The following is a 24237-nucleotide window of genomic DNA, read 5'->3' as shown; positions in this document are numbered from 1 at the left end:
ATTTTTGGCAAGTTTAAAGATGCCTCCTTATATCCCAAAAGTGTTTAATGCAATATTAACAATAGATTTAAAAAAAAAAATCATACATTTACAATTACTCATAAATATACAATTACTTTTTTTACCTCCAAATTCTTGTTTTTATTGCCTTATTTATTTGAATACTTATTTGTTACCTCTGTACATAGTACACTATTAATGGAAACAGTTTTTGTTAGTGTGTCACTTGTTTGTATAAAGTTATTGCAAAAAACTAGGTATACAAAATACTTTTTCGACCCATTGTATCTCTGCAAGGCGCTATACTTTATTCATAGGACTACTATTTAACTACGAAAATGTATTGAAACTGTCTTAAAATAAAAACCGTGCTTATATAAAAACGTGAAATTCCCGGTTAATATTATCTAAATACCGACCAATTATAGGGTGACGCCTTATCAACCTAGTTATAAAGTTTCAGGGATGAAATTACTTAACTTGCTTACTCTACGAAGAAGCAAACTTTCTTTCATCCATTCAAAATGAAGGGGAACAGAGTTTGTGGCCATAGATTTTCGACTGACGTATTAAATGAAAGCTAGAGAATTTTCTCCAAAGAATTGATAAATTACTATATAACGTTGTCATAGGTAGTACTCCAAAAATGAGAAACTAATTAATTTCTTAAATATCATATACGTTAACAATAGTAATATAGCTAGACTTCTATCTAAAAAAAAACACAAATACAACTTCAATTTACATGCACCTATATCCATTTACTATCCCCACATATAAATTTAAATGTCGCAATAAAAAATTGACAGGTTTCTGAAATAAAAATCTGCAAAAAATCTTCGTCCAAAGGTAAATTCATGCACGTCTCACATAGTATATTTAAACCGAAGTTTTAACAACATTATGTTACTTTCCCCGTTTCATTCCACACAGAGATCTATAAATTTATAAACGAGTTCGGTATATTGAGTTTCTTTAGCAACCCCCAACATGGACAAAAGGCAACAAAGGCCCTCGTCAAAATAATTAAGTGCATCGTACGCAATTCTTCCTTCTCCCTGAAAAAATATCCATCAACCCTTAGCAGCGCACCCCGAAGTACTAGCAAGGGGGCGCGACTATCAATTATTAACACCTCCATCTGTTGGTACATCTTTCCAGAGCCCTTTACTCGCAGAGTGTTACACAATGAGCTACTACATCATATTACACGCTGCAGTGGTCCTCATAGGAAATGCATCCTTCGATTTTGTTCCATACAGCAAAATTATAAATTACGATTCTTCGCGGAGAACTATTTGTAAAAAGGGATCTATAAATAATTCGATAAAACTAGCTCATATTCATTGACACGGATCAGTTTGTTTGAAAAACTTGCAACTAGGTGTACTCCCCTGTTTGTAGCTTATCAAAGGAAACCTTCAACGTAAAGCGAGCTCGAAGACGCAGCCATGTTGTTTATTATCCACGATGTCCTTGATTCGTCAACTAAATTAGCCTCCGTAGAGCAATCCCTTTGCAGCATCGTGTAGGAGTGTTTTATACGACGGAGAATGCACTACGGTGTTTTAATCAAGTGGCACAGCATATTGCGCCCTGAGCTAAATGTGACTCCACGCCACCCGCCCCCTGCGGGGGTTCCTCTTACAAATTGGTACCTATCGCGCCCCCCGTAGCTCTGTCAGCGATACGTCATGACACCCTGAATGCGTTATTGGTGAATTCGACATTAGACTGTATTGTGCCACTGTACCTGCATATAAGTGTACATTACGCTATATCTGAGCATCCAACAGACGCTCGGCGCTGAGTCACTCGTTGGAAAAATTTTCGGCGACATTCGGCTGGCTCTGTATCTTAAATAAATTATTCTGGAGTGCAAATGGGATCCCCGGCAATATTGGAATGCGCGGTACAATGTATCAACTGGCTTTTGAATAAACAGGCGACTTTGCTTGATTACTTCGATCAGCTCAAATCCGAGTTTCAACGTACACGTACCTGTGAAATTGCAATTTCGTTTTCATTTGCAATTTCACGGGTGTATACGTAAATTCCAGTTTCAATCCATATAGATGTTCTCGCATAACTTCGTGTATAATATTGCGATTATTACGTTCGTGAATCGCACTTTCGCGTATATTTTAATGAATCCAATTTTTGCATGCCTTTTCGTTCGGGCATGCATTTGTTTCCACAATCAACTCGCAACATACGACAATCATTTATAATCTCTACGTAGTAATAATTTTAGAATGCACTACAATTATCTTTTCTACAGTAACGTACATATTTATTGTAATAATAGTGCGTGTATTTATTTATACAGATAAGTGAAAATAGTAAGCATCCTCAGACAAAGGATCACGTCTGACTCGCACAAGCGGATTTTCAGGAGACTCTGCAGATTTGCGGAATAGTAAAAAATATTTGTCACGTATTTTTTGTTATCGGCAATCGTCTGTGTTGAAGGAGTGAAAACAGCCCCTAAAATTGGGGTCGAAAACGGATTCTCTGGAATATATGTACTACGTAGGAACAATTTTTTTTTAAGATGAATCCAGTTCCCCGTTCAGTTTTTAGAAAATTTGAGAAAATATATTTTTGTCCCCCAACTTTAGGGGCTGTTTTCACCCCTTCAACATGGACGATTGCCGATAACACAAATACGCCGACTCTTATTCTTCAAATGACTAATTAATAAATTATAATACTAAATGAATAATAAATTATTATTTTACATTCTTACATGTATATATACGTTTGTTACTTCGACGCAGTGCCGTCTTATCGTCTCCAGGGGCCCTGAGGCGAGCTCCATATGGGGCCTCCTAAATTATTCTAAATGAAACCAAATAAAAAATACTGCGCTAACACGCGAAGTGAATAAGTATTAAAATAATTAAATAGAAGATTAAACGTGGGGTGCATTCCATGAGAAAAGGGTTCCATTTTAAAATCTAAATTTTGGTGTAGTACCTTTCCATTATTTTCTTTCCGTCACAGTTGGAGGGCCCATTTCCAATTCTTTTCTAGCTTTTGCAACCCTATTTTTGCACTTTGCAAACAAAGTGTAATTCTCGTTTGTCAAATTATGGTGTTTTATATTATGATCGTTCACATTTGAAACTCCTCACAGGTACTCCTATCAATTTAATGTAAATATAGAAATATAATATAAATGTAGAAATTGAATCAAATTAACATAATAAATAAATAATAATTAAATTAATAATACAAGGCACATCTTCATAGAAATCATCAATTTATTAAGCACATGTACTCTTAATAGATATCAAGTGAAAAATTTGGGTTGTTTATGTATAAAAAAAAAACTAATTGCAAAAAATACTGATAATTGACACCAACGACATTTCATAGTTTTATCGAGCAGGAGAAATGGAGGTCAGTGGATCTATACGCGCATAAAAGGCAGCAGTCATTACATTCTTATGCGCCAACTGTCGCTGCACAGCAGGTTCTGTTTATAGGCGTAAAACAATTTTCAGCATAGAAAATCACGCGTTATAGTTTCGTATTATAGCATAACGGCGCACCATTCACCGGGGTTCATGGGGCTAGCGTAGCATTCGTTACGGGGGTATTCATAAACCATCATAACTTTACTGGCGTGGGTTACGAGACATCCCTTCCACCTCCGTTTAGGACACACTCGCTAACCTTTCACTGCAAGGGAGTCATTAGGAATTCGCAAATTTGGCAAATACCTAACGACTGCAACAATAAACTTCCGAACCAAAATATCCACTGTAACGGCTGTAACGTTGAAACGCTTCCTCTGGTAAATCAACATATGTATGTGGCAGTGTTAAGCTAAAAAGGTCCATTTCCACCTTCTAAACTTGTGGACACTGATTTTGATCGAATACCTATTTTTATTTTTTCCCAACATTTGTGTTACATACCTTCTATAAACTATTTCAATTTTTGACATGGTGTTATTCAGGAAAGTATCTTTACTAGGAAACTAGCACTTAGACTTCCACAATAATACTGCGTCATTGTGGCTGCAGGGTTTTCAAATTCCTTAACGTGAATTTCGTTCGATTCTGCCGTCGATGAGTGTACGTAGGTGCACGAGTTGAGGCATAACTACGCCGACCACTATCCTGCCTCTTGTACACGTCCTGAACGATAGTTTGCCAGAGATACGGACTAGTCCTTCAGGGCTCGCAAACCCAACGGCTGGCCACGGCGCCCACGGGAGAAACCTCGGCAACTATCCTCGAACAGAGGAGTGGAGGAACTTCCGAATCCCGCGAACTGCAACTACGGCAGTTAGCCACGTCGCTGTTTTTGATAAGGATATTAATAAAGTTTAACGCCCACAGCCGCATGCTAGTAACACGAGCGGACCGAGAGACTTCCTACACGCTTCAACCTGGTCCACTCATTCTTTGTCTTTTACGACGAAGCAAATGTTTTGATTTGGTTTGCTCATCATACGTTCCCCAACAAGAGAATTTTTGTGACACCGAAAATTCCGATTCCTTTTTAAACTTTCTAGGTTTATAGAGCCGCAATAGCAGTATTTGACAATTTTTTTCAAGCTATATTCTCTTTCTTCAGGGTGAAAACACACCTTAAAGGTGAATGTGTATTTTCCAATTTTCCTGTATACGTTGAAAGCTATAGTAGATATAAAAAAATTGTCGTGAAGGCTTAATTGTTTTCTATGCTGTAGAAAAGTATGCAGTCGAATTGTTTAAAATTTCTAGTGGGGAACGTGTTTTTGATTGAACTTATTGGACACGTATACATACAAACTACACAGACCACACTTACAGTTACTTATCAAACGTCATTTAATGTACCTGTCATTTGTGTATATATGTAGAGCCCATGCTTTCCAAATTTAAAGAGCTGTTCCGGTTTAGAGCCCATAAAAGTAGGTGATGTTTAGGAATTAATTAAAGGAAAACTACTACATATAATTTAATGGAACTTTTTGCATTGTGCTAAGGATATCTTAAACTACAGAAATAATTTTTTTGTTTTATAATTAATCATTGCAGACGGCATTGGGGTGTCTAGACGTCAACAAATTCATCCAAAACGGTGGAACCTGTAACACCTAAATAATTCGTCTGAAATAAAAAACAATGCCAGATTATTAAAAGGAATGAAACTCGCTCGTGGACTGACTAATAAAAATGACAAAAACATAATATTTTTTAGAAAATAACAATACTTGAAGTTTGAAATCACTTTTTCCCTATATTTGTCACCCTCTCAACAGCTTTGAAAATTATAAATTTTCAATTTTTTGTATTTTTATCTGGTATTCCCCCTAGCCAGAAGTATATTCTTCAAAATAAAAAAAGTTTCAGTTGAATCGGATAATAACTTTTCGAGATACAGATTCCACCGATTTTAAGAACACTGTTTCGAGAAAAACGCGTTTAAACTTTAACGTGAGCGAGGAGTGGCCGGGTGGTACCCATGCATTAGCCGCTACTCAAATGCTTATAACTTCGGGAATTTAAAATATTATTTTAAACGCGTATTCTTAAAATGTTGAACATTCGAAAAATGAAATAAAAAAAAAACGTTGTTAGTCCGAAACCTCCCCTTAAGTAACCAAGCGTCGACAATCAAGCTCGCTCACACTTGTTGTCAGAGGCACTGATGAGCCAAACATAATTATTGATACATACTATTAGTATAATGAGTCAATATACGTATGTATGTATCAATAACTACGCCATACATTTCTGACAATAAACACATCGGGAGATTCACAAATCTCGAGCATTATTAAAATATTCAAATTCATTGTTCTCTTGTTACCTACATTTTATTCGTTTAATACAAATTTGCATGTGGCATTATTTCCTAACCAATTAATGTAATGCTCCGATACCCATGATCCTTTGGCATTTTTGACGAATTTATATGATACACTTGATGTTAGAAATTAAATCTTAATATATAAAGCAGAAAGTTTATATGTTTGTGTATTTGTCTGTAGCCTAAAATCTTTCGAACGATAAACTCTTGGATCACGAAATGTGCCTCAGCTAAAGCTGGTAACCAATATAACAAAAACTGTTGGAATATTAGCACCTGATGGAAACGGAGACATGGCAAAGCATATAATAGTATAAATTGCCTGCTGGTTTGTTGATGTCTTCATGATTAGAAAGTAATTGTATTACACAGATAACACCTGCAGTGTCAATAAACTCAAACTGATAATAATGACAACCTATTTTGATAGCTCCTTAATACCACACCACGAATCTTAGGAATTAATACGTCTGAGAATGAATTAAAGAGTCCTTGTAGAAAACACAATAAGTGCCAAAATTAAAAAAAAATCGAAAAATGTTCTACGTGCCAATGGTAACACTATAGTATAGAATTTGGTTTTCGGTACTTACAGTGTTTTCTACAAGGACTCTTCAACTGTATGTCGTTGAATTAATCTCATCACTTTTGAATAGATGGCTTTAATAAGCCACACAAAATCGAAGGTCTTCACGTATTTTACGTCGTGAAAACGTAAAAAGTCTTCAGACCATCAGTTTATCTTACAATTTCATTAGTGCGTTAATGCACAAATTATAGAGTTGTAAAACGTCTAATTTGAAGGAATATATTTTCCATAGGACACAAAGGAGCATGTCATTATTTCAATAAAATTCTCAATCTCGAGGAAGTTCCATGAAACAAATCTCAGTTCTGCGGCGACAACGAATTGTTCCGTGGTTGTGAAGAGGTGACCAGTCCTCTGACCCTCCCCCCCTTCGCCCCTTGATGCTCAGGTTGTACAGCTTTCAGCAGAGTCGGCAACAGGAGTTCCCGAAGTCGCGACGAAGGCACGAAGCCAGCTAGTGGCCCCCACAGGGGCTGTGCACTGACTTTCGCCCCTATCTACCCTAAACCACGCTCTAGAAGCTTCTCTTCGTCCTGGAACAAGTAGATCGCTGGTGGCTTGGACCCGTCTTCCGAAGGCAGCCACCCCTTCCATCACTTTGCGTCTTGCCCTGCGTTTAATTTTTTCGCATCATTCGCACTCTCTAATACAACGGCATTCCTGAAAAAAAGGCTTCCCCATTCTAAGACAACGTTACGATTGGATTTCAACAAGATTTCACGTGATGCGAGATTATATTCCTCAGAGATTTATTTCTATTTCAATGTTATGCCGAACAATGGTGTTGGATGTAGGCACACGTGCAATAAATAATGTGGAAGTCTATGTACGGATAAACAAAAAGTATATGCGTGTATATAAGTGTTGACGAAGATGATCTCGGAGGAGCTCCTTAATAATTAAACAACTGTAGTGGCCAGCTGAAAATTTGGATACTTTGCCTGCCATTTTGGTGGCATAAATTTTGGTGCATAAATTTTAAGTAAATAAAATTTACTATTTCAATGAAAAAATCCCGGCCCTCTAAAGGTTAATAACGCTTTTTTAGACATGGACAGGAATGACGTGTTAAAATTTTAGGAAGATCGGTTCAATCGGCTCTCTCTTTACATAATAGTATAGATACGTATGTCAGTTAATAACAACATACATTTGTTTATACAGTGTCTAAAAGAAGTATGCTACTAATGGGACCTGATCGATTTGCTTCTTAATCGAAGCTATTTTATAACTCTGTACGTTTACGTAGAGGCTTCATTCGACCAGCCCTATTCGTTTATAATGATAAATCCAATGTCAAGAAATCCAGACCATTCGGAAAGGTAAGTTGACTTACCAATGCGAGATTTGCATTTTGAACGAGGTAAATTCGCCTCGAGTAGAACGAAACAAAGATACCGCTGGGAATGCGGACGAAGTGTGGGAATAGCTGACTGGAGCTCGTAAAACGTCGCTGGGTACTTTAATTGGCAAAATATGCTAAAAGTCAAGATCATGATGAGATTTATTTGTTCGCCCTTCCCCCGATCATGCCAACGTGCTTGGAAATTTATCAAAACCCAAGAGAGCACTGCTGGGAACACACAACGTGATTGCAGAGCTTCGGGATACGTATACATACAAGATACGTCGATATGCGTGTAAGCACGATTTAAAAAATAAATTATTCGGAGATATAGTATCTCGTATGAATATTGATATATATTAATAAATCCAGGATAAATACGCTTGATAACCAATACTAATTTCGCCTTAAGGGGTTACATACCTTTAACAAGTCGGAAAAAGGGTTATTTTTATGATTTTTTTCATATAAAAAACTGTTATATTTAAAATTCAAGATACACTCCTTTTTGTGTATAAATTCAGCTGTATTCTCTTTAAAAATAAATTTAATATCTTAAAAAATGATGCCATAGCAGCCTCTTCGCTCAAGCCCTCTCCATATTTGCGATACCAAAAATATCTCAGAGCTTACAGGACCGATTTGAATAAAATTTTGCACGAATATTCTTAAGACTATAGTCTAGTACTTGACGAAGCCGATTTTTCGATTCGTGCCTTGTTTTTTTCATTAACAAAAGAAGATGAAAACTGAGGTCGAAAATCACATGCTTGACTTTGAGTAGCTGCCATTTTTAAAAAAATAGATTCTTTCAAAATCGACTCCGATAAGTACGACATCATAGTCTTAAGAATATTCGTGCAAAATTTTATTCAAATCGGTCGACTAATCTCCGAGATATATTTGTTACCGTAAATGCTGTAATAATGAGAAGGCCTTGGGAGAAGGGTCTGCTATAGCAACACCTCTTAAAATATCAAATTCCTTTTAAAAAAAAAATACAGCTTAATTTATACACAAAAAGGAGTAGGTCTTAAATTTTAAACATAAAGTTTCCTTATATAAAAAAAAATCATAAAAATAATCCTATTTTCCGACCTGTCGAAGGTATGCAACCCCTTACTAATAATAAAAATAAAACCACGACTTTCGTATTAATCAGATACTAATCCACATTCCTGAAAAGCAGCTTCAATAAATGTTACTATGACTCGTTAATATTCACCATCGTCGTTATTCTTCAAATAAGGGACCAGGCGGGCCGAGAAGTGGCTCGAAGGAATACCAACAGAGAGCCCGTTGTGAGGCAAAGCATTCCTATTCTTCTGCAGAACCAAAGAGATTAAAAGCCCCCATTCTGTAAAATCTTCGCCTCTTCCCGGTGCAGGAGGACCACGGCGAGGAAGTAGGAGGGTAACGGAGGCTGGCATCCAACCACTAATTCGTTCCGGTCGTAAACGCTTTGGTAGCCCGTTTAGAAGCGTGGAAACCGCGTCAGAAACCACGAACATACGTTTTGTGAAGCTGCTTGCACAGTCGTAAAGGTATTAGGAAGCATGATGTTCCATCATTGTCTGCACAAGGCGACATTACTTGGCTGTTTAGGCGGCCAGGCCGGTGTACCGTTACCAGATTTATGATGGCTCTTCTGATCCTCGCGAGACTCCTTCGAAAGGACCTCGCCTTTAGCTAGGACGTCCTGGCAGCCCACTCACAGTCCTCCGGAAATTTGTCCGCTCGTAGGGAAACGCGGGATGGGCGGGCACCGAGGGTGCGGGCGGGCTGCTCCCAGGACGTTCAACGGAGGATAATCCTCGGAATAGAGGATCATCCAATTACGGTGCAGGTGACCCGAGCGTCATTTGTATTCATTTCGCTTTCGTCTTACCTCCTTGTTGGCAATAGGTGAATCTTGTCGCGCAAACAGCTGTCCTTCTCCTTCTTCCACAGCTCTCCCATGCTATTTGCCCTTTGCCAACATCGAAGCGAGAGATTATCCGAACGAGTGTTAAACAAAGACTTAGCCGGACTTTCGAGCGGGGCTTTCCCGGGGATTACACGATCCGCGCCGGTTTAAAGCAATTAATTTAAGCCCAGTTGCTGTGACCACACAAACTCTAATCCCATCTATGAGTGAAGGGTTAGGTAGTGACGGCCATAAATCTGTCGTTTCACATCGTCTCCTATAAACTGGAATTTAAGTGCTGCATATTTCATGACAACGAAGTCAACGTTTATGAAGAATGCCACCCCTTCACGCCTCTACACACATTTATTAATTCTATGGTAAATACGAGAAAGTTATGTGGAACATGAATATCGGAGACTTTCTCGACGGTACTATCGTCAAATATTAATAGAGACACGTATTGCAAATGCTTCCATTTGTTACCATTTCAAATTAACTGCAATGCTTCGCTGCGAGTTATAGAAAATTCATCGAGGGTAATGGAGATTGTATTGGAAGCAGATGATGTTCAGCAATTTTCATTCCATTACCCCCGATTTTCGTTTTCATGCTGTGCGCCCCATTAATATTTCGATGACCGGTACGTTTGACACAATTAATAAGTGGTATGAACGAAGAAAGTGCAGGTTTCGCTGGCAAATCGTACGTAAGGGTGCCATTTAACTTTTGGAAAATATGAAACGTTCTAACGAGGAGCGACACTGGCAGACTGACTATCTTACTGAATTACTTGACAAGATGACAATGGCGCGCGCCATCGATCACTGGCGTAATAGGAAATGCACATATGACGGGGTCTTCATGGCTCGTTGCCCGTCGAAGTAAAGCCTGGGCCTGGAGGCACGTTTATAATGGAGAGAGCATTGCACTTGTCCGATCTGCTGCGGTCTAAAATCTGACGCTCCCTCCGGGTAACGACGGCCCCCTCGACGTGATGGCCTCGTTTCCCCTCGAAGTGGATGCTGTATCTCTACATTTAGCGAATTTGAACGATAGCTGTGTTCTAAAAAGACGGAGAGGGCTGGGTTACGAAGAGGGGGTGAGCTCAGTGATACCGATGACCACATCTGTTTGCAATTGAAACAAGTGGCTCGATACTCATGGTTTTGTCGGTTTATTGGTTAATGTTCCCCGACACATGAAATCTACTTCGATGGCCCTTGAAACTTAATTGATCTGTAGTAAATTTGATTGGCGAGCTGGACAGAAAATATTCTTATTTTTATAATCGCTCGAGAAAATATGTAAGTTTAGCCTCATTTGTTGGGGTATACGTGAATCTTTAAATTTATTCAGAATAATTATGTTTTTAGTAAGTGCATTCACTGAATTAATTGAGCACTGGAGATAAATACTATTTTTGGGCTTGGTGTATGAACTATGTTAATGAAATGATGTGACATAATTTTATTATGATACAGTCAGGGAAATATTTATTGCATCACTCTCAAAACGTAGTATGCATAATTATCATAGCGATATGATTGAGAAAATGATTTGTATCCACTTTTTATTGGCCAAGTTGGCGAGCTACACATTTTCGCAATAATGTTTTCTTACCTAGAACTAATAATAAGAGAGGTATAAGTGATAGCATGTTTAACCGAGTGATGCGATCAATATTTCCAGCTACGCAAGGGGTTAATATTTACCTATATCCTTAATTAAAGTTCTTATTTTGTTGCACCTCACTTTACCCCGGATAGGAGTTCACTTTACACCATGCCTTGCGTCATTTCTTTCAAGTTGATTTTTAATATACTCTAAGTTTATTTTAAGTATTGCTATTCGCCATTTATCAATAGTGATGTTTTAATTATATTATAAATCTATTTCCAAACATTTTTATTGAAAGGGAAAAATTTTATTCGACTTCAAACTTTTTCCGCCCCACTTTTCCCCGGTCTCCCCTAATACTTCCATTACTACAATCAAAATAACAGCGTTGACCTGTAAGACTATGTCACATACCTGATTTAATTCTTTCTTCTAAAACTCAACTGTTTTTTTTTGTTAACAATTCACACAAGTACTTATAAGTTTCAAACATATTATCCGATGTTACTATCAGTTAATATCATGTAACAGTAAAAAAAACCTAGTGTCTCGAAAATGAATAGAAAATGTACCAAGTTGTATTATTTTTACTAATAAAGAATCTGAGAAAAGTATGCCTAAGTGCCTACCTGATCAAGCAGTTATTACTCAACATTTTATTTTAAATCCCAAGCACAAATTGAAACTAACAATGAACGTCCCAGTAAGCCTTTCCACATTTTCATCGTTAGAGGGGAATATTGAAGAAATGGGGAAGGAAAAGTCATTGTTACAGTTCGCGAGAACAAAGGGTAGAGAGCGGGTAATATCCTGAGGACATTCGCTTTATGGATAAGTGTCGACAGTCGTTTCCATACTGGTAAGCAGAGATGATGTTTCAATAAGAGGCGGCAGTTAAGCGTCTCTAACGTGCATTTTGGTGGCCAGGCATTGTCATTCCCATATCTGAACGACGGTTATTTGCACCGGTATCGCGGGTACCTTATGTAGCGCTTCCACCTTTATGCACACGTGAAATCATCCCCATGCAGTATTACTTTTGATTACGTCTCGCCCAATAGTCTTCACACAATACGCGAACCCCAAATGTAGGTATCTGCAATTCCTTAAAAGTATTTATGCTAGATGTAGTAGAAATTCAGCTGAAACGTTGCATCTTGCAGAATTATATGTGTTTGTAACAGTAATACACAAGAGACACTGTAAATTTATAATTAACAAAGAGAACAAGATTATTTTGAAAATATTTTCCAATTATCATTTTACAATTAGTTTGAAAGTGATATAAATAAATCCAAACACAGAGACAAGCATAATGCGTGCATAAAAAAATATATTTACACCGATAAATTTGACGATACCTACCGCTGTTGAGGTTTTAGAGCTTGACAGGTGTGCGAACGTCAACTGGTGTTGTTATCGTCGACCATCTTACGTAAATGATGAAGAGCTTTACGGCGTGCGATCGGTGGAGGACGTCGATGTGGGACGGATGCCATGGTGCACATGCAGCGAAATGGAGTATTGAGCTTTTGTCTGGCATTAGGGGTGGGTATAGAGGCCGAGACGCCTCGTTGGCCACCAAAGGACGATGCCTTTCTCTCAATCTGTCATAGCGGTCGCGAAAGCGTGGTTCTCCATGCCACTCGCCCTCCTCTCCTTCGTCTCTGTTTATAGACACCAACGAAGCTCCGGGCCCGTAATCCAAACAGAGGGTGCTGTATTCACTCACCGTAACCATCCACCATGTGTTCATTTACCAACAGATAACGACTGGTTTGTAGACAAATATCTGCGGACGCAAACTGCAAATCTTACCGAACCTGTCTGACCTTGAATAAGAACGCGATATGCACTAAACTCTTCCGAGTTCTTCCATTAAGTACTAGAAACATCTAAGCCATAATTCACTTTTACTTAAATAATACTGTTCTCCTGATAATTAGAACTCAGCAGTCGAGCGTTTCATACATGCATCTCATACTACACACGGTAGCTGTTCTTCAATAACTGATTTTATATTACAGGCAATAATGAATCTTTGTTAATTGTGAAACTGCAACTTTGCTACAACATATGATATCGACCTTCATTCTCGTAATATTGTGAAACTCCAGTCAGTGGTTCCAAAGTAAATTATCGTCGTTACAATGTTATAATATACTGCTGAATATACATATTTGAAGCTGTGTGTTTTAAAAGAGTATATATTAACAAAAGACTAACTTTTCGAAGGTGGTAAGAAACCTTAAAATGTTTCTTCTCCGACTCTCGCATTTGTAGTGCACGTAATACAAGAAATATTTATGTATTTATCTCACTGTATTTATAAACAATATTATGTACCTATCTGTGTATGTATGTTTCTGTATTTCCCTTAAAATACCTATACCTACTTCCTTTGTGAGATATTTGAACTATATCGATGGGAAAATAATCCTTTATAAAATCTTCAATTATACGGTTTACTTGGATCAACGATCTCTCCTTTGTTTCGCGTTCTTTGTGCCCATAAATATCCCTCTATGAGATCGCTGAATGAAAATTTCACAAAACTAAATCCGCAATCGAACCACCCCATAAAAAACAGTTAACAGGAATAATAATGTAAAGTGAGCAAAAAATAATCCTACGCACTGATTACTCATTGCGGCGATTTTGTGCAATAGGGTAGTATTAATCGTTGCCGACTTTCCCGCTGCGGAAATCCAGTTAATCCCGGTAATTGAATGGCATGCCTTACGCGTACTCGTGGGGATGGAAACTCGTCGTATCTCGACAGAAAGCCCTCGCACAGCATCTCAGGTTACCGCAGGGCTGCCCGGACCTGGAGAGGGTGATTCACGTATCGATGCCTGCATATTCGCGGAACGTGCGCCAGTGCATTTGTGACGTCATTTTGGCGGGACATAAATTCTGAGGTAGCCGAGGCAGAAACCTTAAGCGCGCTACCGCGAAGTACCATGTGTTTCGATAAAGAGCATCTGCACACGACTGCGCAAGAAAAGAATTCCTCCTCTCCCGTTTCCATCGCGCGTCACCCCTTTCAGGCACCCTTTCCTCTGCCCCTCGAGCCCCCGCTCGACCTCGACCACAGCGCTAATTCACGGTCGGTGACATCTCGTTGCCTTCGTAACAAGTACTATTGTCCTGGACAACTCGATCGGGCGCCATTGTGCCACCCTTGAGGGCAATGCTGCGCCTCCGAAATGGTACCTGGCGGGAGAAATGTTCAGTGAGCAATTTTTAAAATTGATGGCGGCGCGCTGCGTAATTGTTTGTTTGGAAACACCGGCTCCATGCTCTCTCTCTCTCTCTCTCCCTCTCTCTCTCTGTCTGACTTGAGATCGAACAACGAGTATTCGCAGATGTCATTGATCATTGGCGATCCTTTGTGAGGCTCCTCAGAAGTTGGCGCGCTTTTGTCAGCTAAGTTCGTTTTAATGAACTGCAGCTTTCTCAGTGGGATGGGTCACAGAAATTCTACACACTCGTGTATTTGGCTAATAAAAATTAAACGGTGCCTTATTTTGCGTCTAAACAAAACTCTTTTAATTAAAAATGTAAATACACTGCTCCACGAAATTTAGATTTTGCAACGCAAGAGATAGTAATTTTATAAACATTTGATTATTCATCAGTCTCATAATGTACACAAAATATGTAAAAGTCTTTTATGTAAAAACTCATAGAACCCTCTATGGCGAACATAATTGTATCGACCGTATATGTAGCACTGCTAATTCTTATCACGACCAACTTGATTTTTACTCTGACTCAATTTCTACGTCTGTTGCGCTGAATTTTTCATGCTTTATATTCGTGCATTTCTTTTTCCCTTTTTCTTCCTTTTTCTTTTCCTCTTTGTCTTTATTTTCTAATAGGCGTCCGTTTCTCTACCTCAATTTTGTAATAAATTGTACCAAAGGCTTGTCTAACCCGTCTGTTGTAATTAAAATTAAAAAGAATTAAAACGTAAATAGCGAGTAATGCAATATTTGAATTTTAGTTAAAAGCTCCTCAATAACGGATTCAACTTAATTTTAAGCACAATCAATTCTCAACCGAGCAACATTACAATCGCACGCGTACAGTAATATTTCTCTGACGAACCTGCCACTGGATTTAAGCTGTTTGAATTCGGAAACGAAAAGATCGGTATCGCCGGGTTTTTAACTGAAAACGGATATTCCGCAATGTACATACACATTCGCGAGCAAGGTGCGAACAAATTGAGCGTTTCGCAACAAACAGGCATAATTGGTCGCGCATCGTTTGAACGGACACAAGCACACACCATCGACGGCACTCAGCATCGATTCTGCCACCGTCCCCGTGTATTCGTAACTTGTTACGAAACGCCGGCACGTTTGTGTTCCCGCACACTTTCTCGCTTTCTTTCTCTCCCTACCGTCATTTCTCTCGTGGCTGTGCCACGCTCTCCTCTTCCTGCACCACCTCTCGCTATCCTATATGCAGAGCAAATGTATCATATCACACGGGCCCCCAGGGTTGCATTACAAGCCCGATCATAGTATGTTTCCGAGCGTATTAATACGCCCGTAAAAATGCAACCTCTATTTCGCGACTCGGCCGAACTAAACCGCCCGCTAATTCCATTTGCCGCCGGCCCTGGGCACAACGTTCCTGCGCCACCCCCGTTCTACCGCTGCCTGCACGCTGCGGCTTCTTTCGCAATAATTTATTCGCGTCAGTCAGCTTCTAAATAATGAACATCGACGGGAACGTTTAAATTCACGGGAATAAAAAAGAGCGGTGCTTGAATAAAAAATACCAGTCGTGTTTCTGTACACGAAACGTTTAAAATAAAGCATTTCATCAAGTAATTGATATAGATACATATTTCAAATACAATCAACGGATTATCAGTTTTTAATACGTTCGCTTCGATACCGGACACGCGTGTCGCGCATTGTACCCTCGTTCCAGGCGTTGCATATTTCACTGAAATTTCATTGCATGCTAAAAACGTATCTTCGTCTCTTTTGCATTATTTTTTTTATCAAAATAGGTACATATTATTTTTATTATTATTCCGCGGGTGTGGAACTACACGTTAGGTCACCTACTCTGTGTAGAATAATAATTGTGTGAAATTTTGGAAATTTGTCGAGGAGTTCTGACACACTTTACTCTAGTTGGTGTTTTAATTAAAAGCAGTGAACGGTATTTAATCTGTACCAAGTATCATCATTTTGCGCAAATGTAGCAGATGTCCTAATGCTTACTTATGAACGGCAATATATCCTTTAGTATACAATGGATAAATAGTATGAAGATTAGAATGCAACAATATTGTCGCAATAGTGAAATAATGAAGTTTATTGTATCACTCTGTAGACTAGCAAATTTTGATTAACGATTAAACAACCGTGATCTGCAGTAGCGGGTTTAAAGAAGGACGCCCAGCTGGCAACCGTTCTGGGACACCCTTTATACATAACAGAATTACAAGTAAATTTACACTCGAGTGGTATGAAAGTTATGGGAAACAAAAAGAATATAGTGTTTGGCTAAAATCATAATTTTTTTTGGGGAGACGGGCTTTGCCGCGACTGCTCATCGGCCGCCCGTTCACTCCGCCACTAGTGTTCTGTTTGACAAGGGGGTTGTTTTCCAGTCTCTGGGAAATGCAGACATTTATAATAAACTCTGCGATTTGTTATAAATATTGAGTTGCTTTTACCGCTACCACGCCATAGCAAATAAGTTTGCGTCTTGATCGTGAAGATAAATATCATGCTCACCAGCGAGCGACGAACATTTGCATGGCGCGATGGTCGATCCTGCATAACTCCTATATTTACGCTAAAAAATTAATATAAAAAAATCTACAACTTCACGAAAGATGCATAAAAGTCTGGTCCAAATTTCAGATGAATCGAACCGCTAGTTTCTTAAATAAAAAATCCCAAATTTTACTATGTTTTTAGCCCAAAAAGTAGGATTCCCCCTTAAAGGTAACGCATAACCCCGGATCTTTCAAAGTCAACGAATTCAGCCGAGAAGGAAGAAGAAATCACGGACAAGAATGAATCCTTCGTAGTGTCATATGCAGCAATCAGATAGAAGGCGCGTTTACGCTTACAAGCTGGCATCATTTCCGTACCGCGCAACACCGCGTTGGAAAACGATTAACTTCCGCTTTTATTTCCACGGGTGGCAGTTGGTCGTTCCCGTGGCCACAGACGTATACACGGGGACCAACGAGTGATAATAAAACCTGAACAATCAAGCGGCACGTGTAAGACGGTGGCAACTGGGGAACGAACGCTGGAATACAGGAGGCAGCACAGGATGCCTAGATGTCCGACACAGACCGTAGGATCTCGTTGGATGGGCGTACCGGGTGAAAACGATAAAAAGCAACCTTTACGGCGTGACGGAATTACCACTATCCACCAACGAACCACCGCGCCACCATCGCTCGCCTTCGCCCCTGCCCTCGATTTCAGCCTCACTTCGCCGCGTATAATTGTACCTCGGACGAGATTGTGTCGTTACTGCTTTGTTAGCACGTGCGTAATGAGCTGTTGGATGTTCTCGCACCTTTCCTGATACAGCTTAGGTTTCTAGCGGTGCTTGCCGCGAAATCTTCAACTCGTCTCATCGTTGTCTGATTTTAATCGCTGCCCCTTATCTTGTTACGGATACTGAAAATACGTATTCCATGCGAATGGCCTTTTAAACACGGATGACGTTATACGAATGTGAACTATGCCCTCTATTATGTAGGGCACTGTGCAAACTTGTATAAAGCCTGCTTTTAACTGTAATTACAGTAATTACCATATGTCAATTTGTTGAGAAAATAATGGAGCTCTAAATACCTGTAAGGGCCATTCCACGCCAACTCGATCACTTTAGTACCTTTTGCACTACCAGTTTTGTGTTTAAATATTTTCATTATCTTTATGTTGCAAAAGTGACTTTGGGAGCAAAACAATAATTCCGCGAGGGAGGCCTATTCTTCTCGATTAAAAGAAACACGACACAAAATCTGTACGTTTAATAATTTCGGAGATAAAAATTCATTGGCGAAGGAAGATCCTTGGGGATCGGTAAAAACTGTAAACACTGAGGGCTTGTATTTTTTACAGAATTTCGAAATTAGAAAAATGATGACTTAAACCCCCCCTAATTTCACATGCACTACAATATATTTCAATATCATCAAAATGCCTACAATCGTAAAATACGAAACTTTTCTGAGAATAGTTGTACTCATAAAGAGAAATAATGAAAATAAACATCTTACGAATATATAGTACCTAGGTATACTTATGAAATGTCGTAGTTCCTAATACGACTTAAAGAATAAGTTTAACAGATTACGCTGATTTGAAGAATCAGTTGATTAGCCACGACGTAGTAAGGTGTGTCAATTTTTCCAATGTTTAATTTTTAAAACCGACTAGTGGAAAAACGGTACAATTTCAAGTTTAAAATTAACCACTACCTTTAAATTTTGTGTAATGCATTATTTACCTAGTTGGGATTTCATTTGAAATTATAGAGAAATTCAAATCAATTCCTAAAGATAATTTCAGATTCGGGATTAAAAACAGCATTACTCTGTCACTAGCAATTTTAAAAGTTTTCAAAAATTTTAAATTTACCCATAAATTTGACACACCCTAACGGCGTAGTCGAAGAAGAGAAATACCTTGCACGATATTCTCGGCACGGCGTTTTCAGCGGCGCGACTAACGTAATAGTGAATTTGCAGAGGAAACAAGGAAATAGGGTGTCCGAATTAAGCGAGGCATGGAACAAACAGTGGATATTGCACGCAATGTGTCGCGGACCGGGTCCAGAATCAGTCCTGTGCAAACACGTTAATGTGCGAAATACACACATCCCACGGTGGCTAATATTGCGGGGACGTCGTCAGACAAGACCCTGACGCATTGTCCTTCCGTAGGAAACGTTATATTGATTGCCAATGGGGGGGAGGGGATGAACCAAGATATTGCAACGCTGTCTGCTCGTGCAATTTGTATTATAAACAACGTTAAACATTTAACGAAGATAAATTGATCAATTGATAAATTCATTTTCACTCCTTTATCGTCTAAATCTTAAACTATCTAGCCAAATACCCACCACCTTTTGAAATAATATTTCAAATAGGTTCATGATTTTTAACATCATAACCGTGTGTTTGTAACAACTGAATCGATTGGAATTCAGATTAAATTTAATAACACCAGGTAGGTATATCGGTGTTTTGTATACAAAAATCGATCGAATCGCACCAACGACGACGTGTTCCCGCGATATTTGTTTACCAACGTCAATGAGCAAAAGCACCCGTTAGGCTAAGAAAGGTAAGGATATTGAAACAATCATTGGAAACATGACCAGCTACTGCACGAATTGCGCGACTCTCCACGGCTGGGTGATCGCGTTCGTTGTTTCGTTTCCGGGGGGTAGCGGGGGTGGAGAGGCGCGCAGAGGGATCCGGGGTGCGTTTACGCAATTACTCGATATTACTGCTCTGGGCATCGGTAACTCTACTAGCTCTCTACCAATAAATGCATAATCTCGTAATACCATTGATTTTCAATTCGTTATTTACCCGCCCTCGGCGGGGTTCTCAAATGGAAGAAGTGATTTTGCGCAGTTTAATCGGCTCGTCGATATGCACCACGGCTAACTGACCGTAAAGTTGCGACCGATAGTTCCAGGCAAGCATTTCCAAAAATGCCGCCGCGAGGTGAATTCGTCCCGCTCTGCCGTTAAAAGGTCAATGACCCCGCGTGCGTACCACCAGCCCCGATCTGTATAAGGCGCATCTGAAGCGAATTGGGGTGAAAATAAAAAAGAACCGTTGAGAAGGTGCGAAACCGCCGGATGAGAATCGCGGAACGTTTACCACGGCTAACTGTTTGGTAATTACAACGGAACACATTAATATCACCCTCTCTATATGAACTCTCGGTTAGGTGACCCTTCGTGATTCATCGGCCCGTGAGCCGATGCAGCGCACCGTTTCAAATAGGTAATGCATGCGATATTAACATTGGCAATTTTTCGTATTAATTAACCGGGAATATGCGGCGGCTCCCAATTAAAGCCGATAAAATGTGTATGTCGACTGACATTGCGATCCGGAAGAATCTTTCCGCGCGCCCCATTTGATAAATAAAATATTGCTCGCGCGCGACACGCACTACTACTTATCGTCAGTGTTTTTCCCGACGGTGCTATAAACGCGCGTCTAGACTAATGATGATAATGAATCGATTTGTTTGAATTTTCCACGGTGCAATCATCGTCGCGTTACGATCCACGATTCTGGCCCTGTTGCGTCTTTGCGTCACTGTAAATTTATGAACGATTCGAAAGAATAGTGTTAGCTAGATAAATTTTCCAATGTGTAATGATGCAAATGAATTTTGTTTCGAATATCCGGGTGAAATTTTTTATATAAATTCTTCTCATTTGAATATGTGGAATGTATCTTAACGACGTCTTAAAATTTTGGTATATTTTCAATGTTGGAACTGTTGATAAGATGCATTAAATATTTACAAATAGAATACGAAAGTACTTACCCCTATGACGTATTCAAATTGCGAGTACATTTATTGTGCAACGTAGAAAGTCGATTATATGATTATATGATCATTTTTAGGAGAAAAATGAACCTGCAGACATGAATATTTTACCAATTTTTTTTTACAGTTGTGTTTGGTTAATCAAAAGACAACTATCAAGCACCCAGGCCAACTGAATATTCAAATTTAAATTTTTGCCTATATAGTATCGCTCCACCCTAGTGTCTATATGCTTAGTGCGTCTGATTACCGCGATTACTCATCAAAGTAGTTAGAATACACATGGGCTCTGACTAATGCCCATAAACACCTTAATATCTCGCTAAAGCACGATTAGTAACAGTCAGTTCTAACTTCATTTCATCGGAAACGAAAAACAGTTTATTTTACTTTTTCTTATTTATTTCTTCACCGAATCGCGCCAATCTCCATTCTAAGTTCGAAACGATTCCTAGGTGGCTGGTACGCTACGTCCACTAAATCTAAATTGTACTTTGACCACGTCAGTAGCTGACTGAGCTATTAGTTACGGAGCCTTCAAAACTGAACGATAGAAATACGATGATATCCGATCCCATCTTATACCCAAGTATGCGCGCGTTTTTTTCTTAACTACCCAATGAAATTATGCAAAGACCTTCACTGTTCTATGTGACGAAACACGCCACGAACAGATGACAATTCCCAATACTTTTCTGCAGTTCTGATCGGACGATACCAATACCAAATCGATATCAGAACAAGAGTTGAACGCCTTTGTTGCCTGACGTCATCGTCCGTCCGTAAGTTTATGCAAAGGGGTGGCAGGACACACCGGGTCGGCGGGCAGTGAATACCTACATAGGAGAACAAGATGGCGTCTTCCCATGAGGATTCTCGAACGAGGCCGCAATCCAGCGGATACACGTCCCGTCGACAGCGTTGGAAACCTCCCCCTTACCCTCTCTAGCTCTACCTCTCTCTTCGCCCTTTCCCTACCCCTATTTCTCTCCTGCTCACCTCTTCGCCCTTCCACGCTTCCCGTCCGTTTACTTCGCCTTCCTCTTCTCCTTTTTTTTTTTAACTTCGTGCGTGGCTTAGCTGCGTTTGGCAGCGGCTGTCTCGAGCTCCCCGCCGACCGTATATACAAACGCACGTACGTGAAAACTTAATGAGCCGGGCGCGTGCACGCGATCACTGTCTGCGAATTAACGGCTGGGCATCCGCATCGAAGGGTATTGGCTGCCAATCCGTTTAAGTCATTAGCGAGAAATTCAAACTTCCGTTCCTGAGCGGGGCATGGAACGAACACGCGGCCGGGCTACTTATAAAAGTTCAACCAGTTCTGCATTAATGTTTGCGCGTCAATTTTCAGTTACATAATTATTTTGTTAAGACTGTATATATTGGAAATTGGTTATTAAATAAATGAGCCTTTTAGTTTTATTTAGTGGCTAGGAAAGAATGTCTTTCTGTGACGGTATACCGAACAGAAGTGAGCTCTTCTCTAACAACGGACTGTGTTATCACCGTTGCCAGATATTGAAACAAAAAGACGCTCTACAGACGTATCATTATCTTTTACTATATTCAGGTTTCCCTGAATGTTGAATCAGTTTTGCCTTTTAATAATTATAGCAATCCAACAGTATACTTCCCAGTCGAAGTTCCACAGAAATTGGTTAGCTAAGGGTCTCAGTTGTGCGACTGATGTGCAGCTGAGGATGAAGAATAAAAAGGACGACTGGTGTTTTAGAAAATGGTCCCACAGAATTAGTTACACTTTCGATAATTTTTGGTGCACGCAGGGAAGCCAGAGTCCTGTGGCCGTATGGCCCTCGTGGGTATCCTATCTTCGACTGGCGCATTCTCCACCCTCGAATCACCGTATCGCCTCTCTCCGGAACGATTCCTCGACCTGGATGCATCGTTACACTTTGGTTAACTGGCCGAATTCCCCGCGTTCATCCCCAAAACGATCGGCTAACGACTCGGGGCACGAGCGTTGCCGCCCCTCAACGAACCTCCGGTGAAATCGCCAACGTACGGGGTCAGTAGTAATTCGTAGTACTTAGTGGCGATGTCGATTGCCATCCCGGAGAACCTGTAACGGTCCGTACACATTGTCCTTTCGTAAACGAGGATTGCAGTGGGCAAGGTGGATATGTACTTGGTCGGGGTGCTCGATGACGTTTGAGTTTCAAGTGGCAGCATCTATTGTTTAACGCAGCGTGGTGCGTTTTTACTCGATTTGTGTATGCAACTTATGATGACAATTGGGCCAAACTATGCAGAAAGCTACCAATCTTCAATGATCTGAAATTCAGTAAATTTAGTTGGAAGAGTTTAACTGTTAAAGGAAAGTATCTTTATTTCTACTGGGTATATTTTATTTCTTATTATTATTTTATTTAATAGTGAGTAGTATGATTAATATTATTTTAAACTCTCTGTAGTTTTTGTGTTGCAAGCCTAAAATGGAACTATGCCTTGGTAGTTTTGATAATTGTATAATGTAAGAGTTGGTCTATGAGTTGGTGATTTTTTGCAAATTAAGGATCACAAAATTATGGGATCGCTGTTGTGTTTAACTAATTTTTTGGCACAGTGAGGGTAGGTTTCTGCATAATTGGTTCAATTTGTAGTATGTCGAAACGATAACATTACGTGATAAAATGAATATACAAGGAAACGTACTATGTGGATTGGTATTACATCAGAATTATTAATCGTAGAGCCATGAAATACTTTTATTATGTCACATTCTTAAACAGTAGTTAAGGTACGCATAGATCAATATTTCTATTGAATTCGTCGACACCATTTAAATATTTTATACTTCCTCCACATGGTTTTGGCAACATGCTTAACTGGAATTATAAAGTACACGTTTATGTATCTACTGAGATATTCTTTGTTTCATACCATGTAACAGAGTGTAATTTATATTCTACAAAAGAATTGTTGTGTTTAAAAAAAAAAAGTATTTTAGTGCATCAGTAATATCGATTCACTTTTTAGAACATCTTCTCGTTTCCTTGAACTAATCTGCATGGACGAAATACAATTTTGCAAGCACAGGAAACATTGCAAAATATCGTTGGATAAAAAATGATTAATAAATGAGATTTGGCGGAGAAGGGGAAGTGAAACAAATCTCTCGCATTATGGGTATTGAAAGAAAATGGAAAATACACAACTGTGGTTCAGCAGGCTCTCTCCACTTATACATATGTATCATAGGGATCGTAGAATGGTCAGCAAGGTATCGAGTGACCGTACCAGCTTATCACTAATTCACGGAAACGTAGATCCCTGGATATAAAAATAATTTGGTTTATGGAAACAGACGCGTCCTCGGTCCTGGTAGGAGGAATTTACTTGTGGTTGCGGCTCTATGTCC

At 39.4% G+C, this 24237-nt stretch overlaps 1 protein-coding gene across 1 annotated transcript in view; it reads right to left on the bottom strand.

The window, feature by feature from the left end:
* Positions 1 to 14445, bottom strand: part of LOC143368775 (glutamine amidotransferase-like class 1 domain-containing protein 3, mitochondrial) — a 76773-nt gene extending 62328 nt beyond the window's left edge. Inside the window, exon 1 of the mRNA XM_076811834.1 lies at positions 14380 to 14445. Within this exon, the coding sequence (XP_076667949.1) occupies positions 14380 to 14445 (66 nt within the window). The remainder of the gene's footprint in view (positions 1 to 14379) is intronic.
* Positions 14446 to 24237: the final 9792 nt, after the last annotated feature.

Source organism: Andrena cerasifolii, chromosome 5 (assembly GCF_050908995.1).
Source record: "Andrena cerasifolii isolate SP2316 chromosome 5, iyAndCera1_principal, whole genome shotgun sequence".
Classification (NCBI taxonomy): domain Eukaryota; kingdom Metazoa; phylum Arthropoda; class Insecta; order Hymenoptera; family Andrenidae; genus Andrena; species Andrena cerasifolii.
Note: the sequence above shows the minus strand (reverse complement) of the source record. Positions and strands in the feature narration are given on the sequence as shown.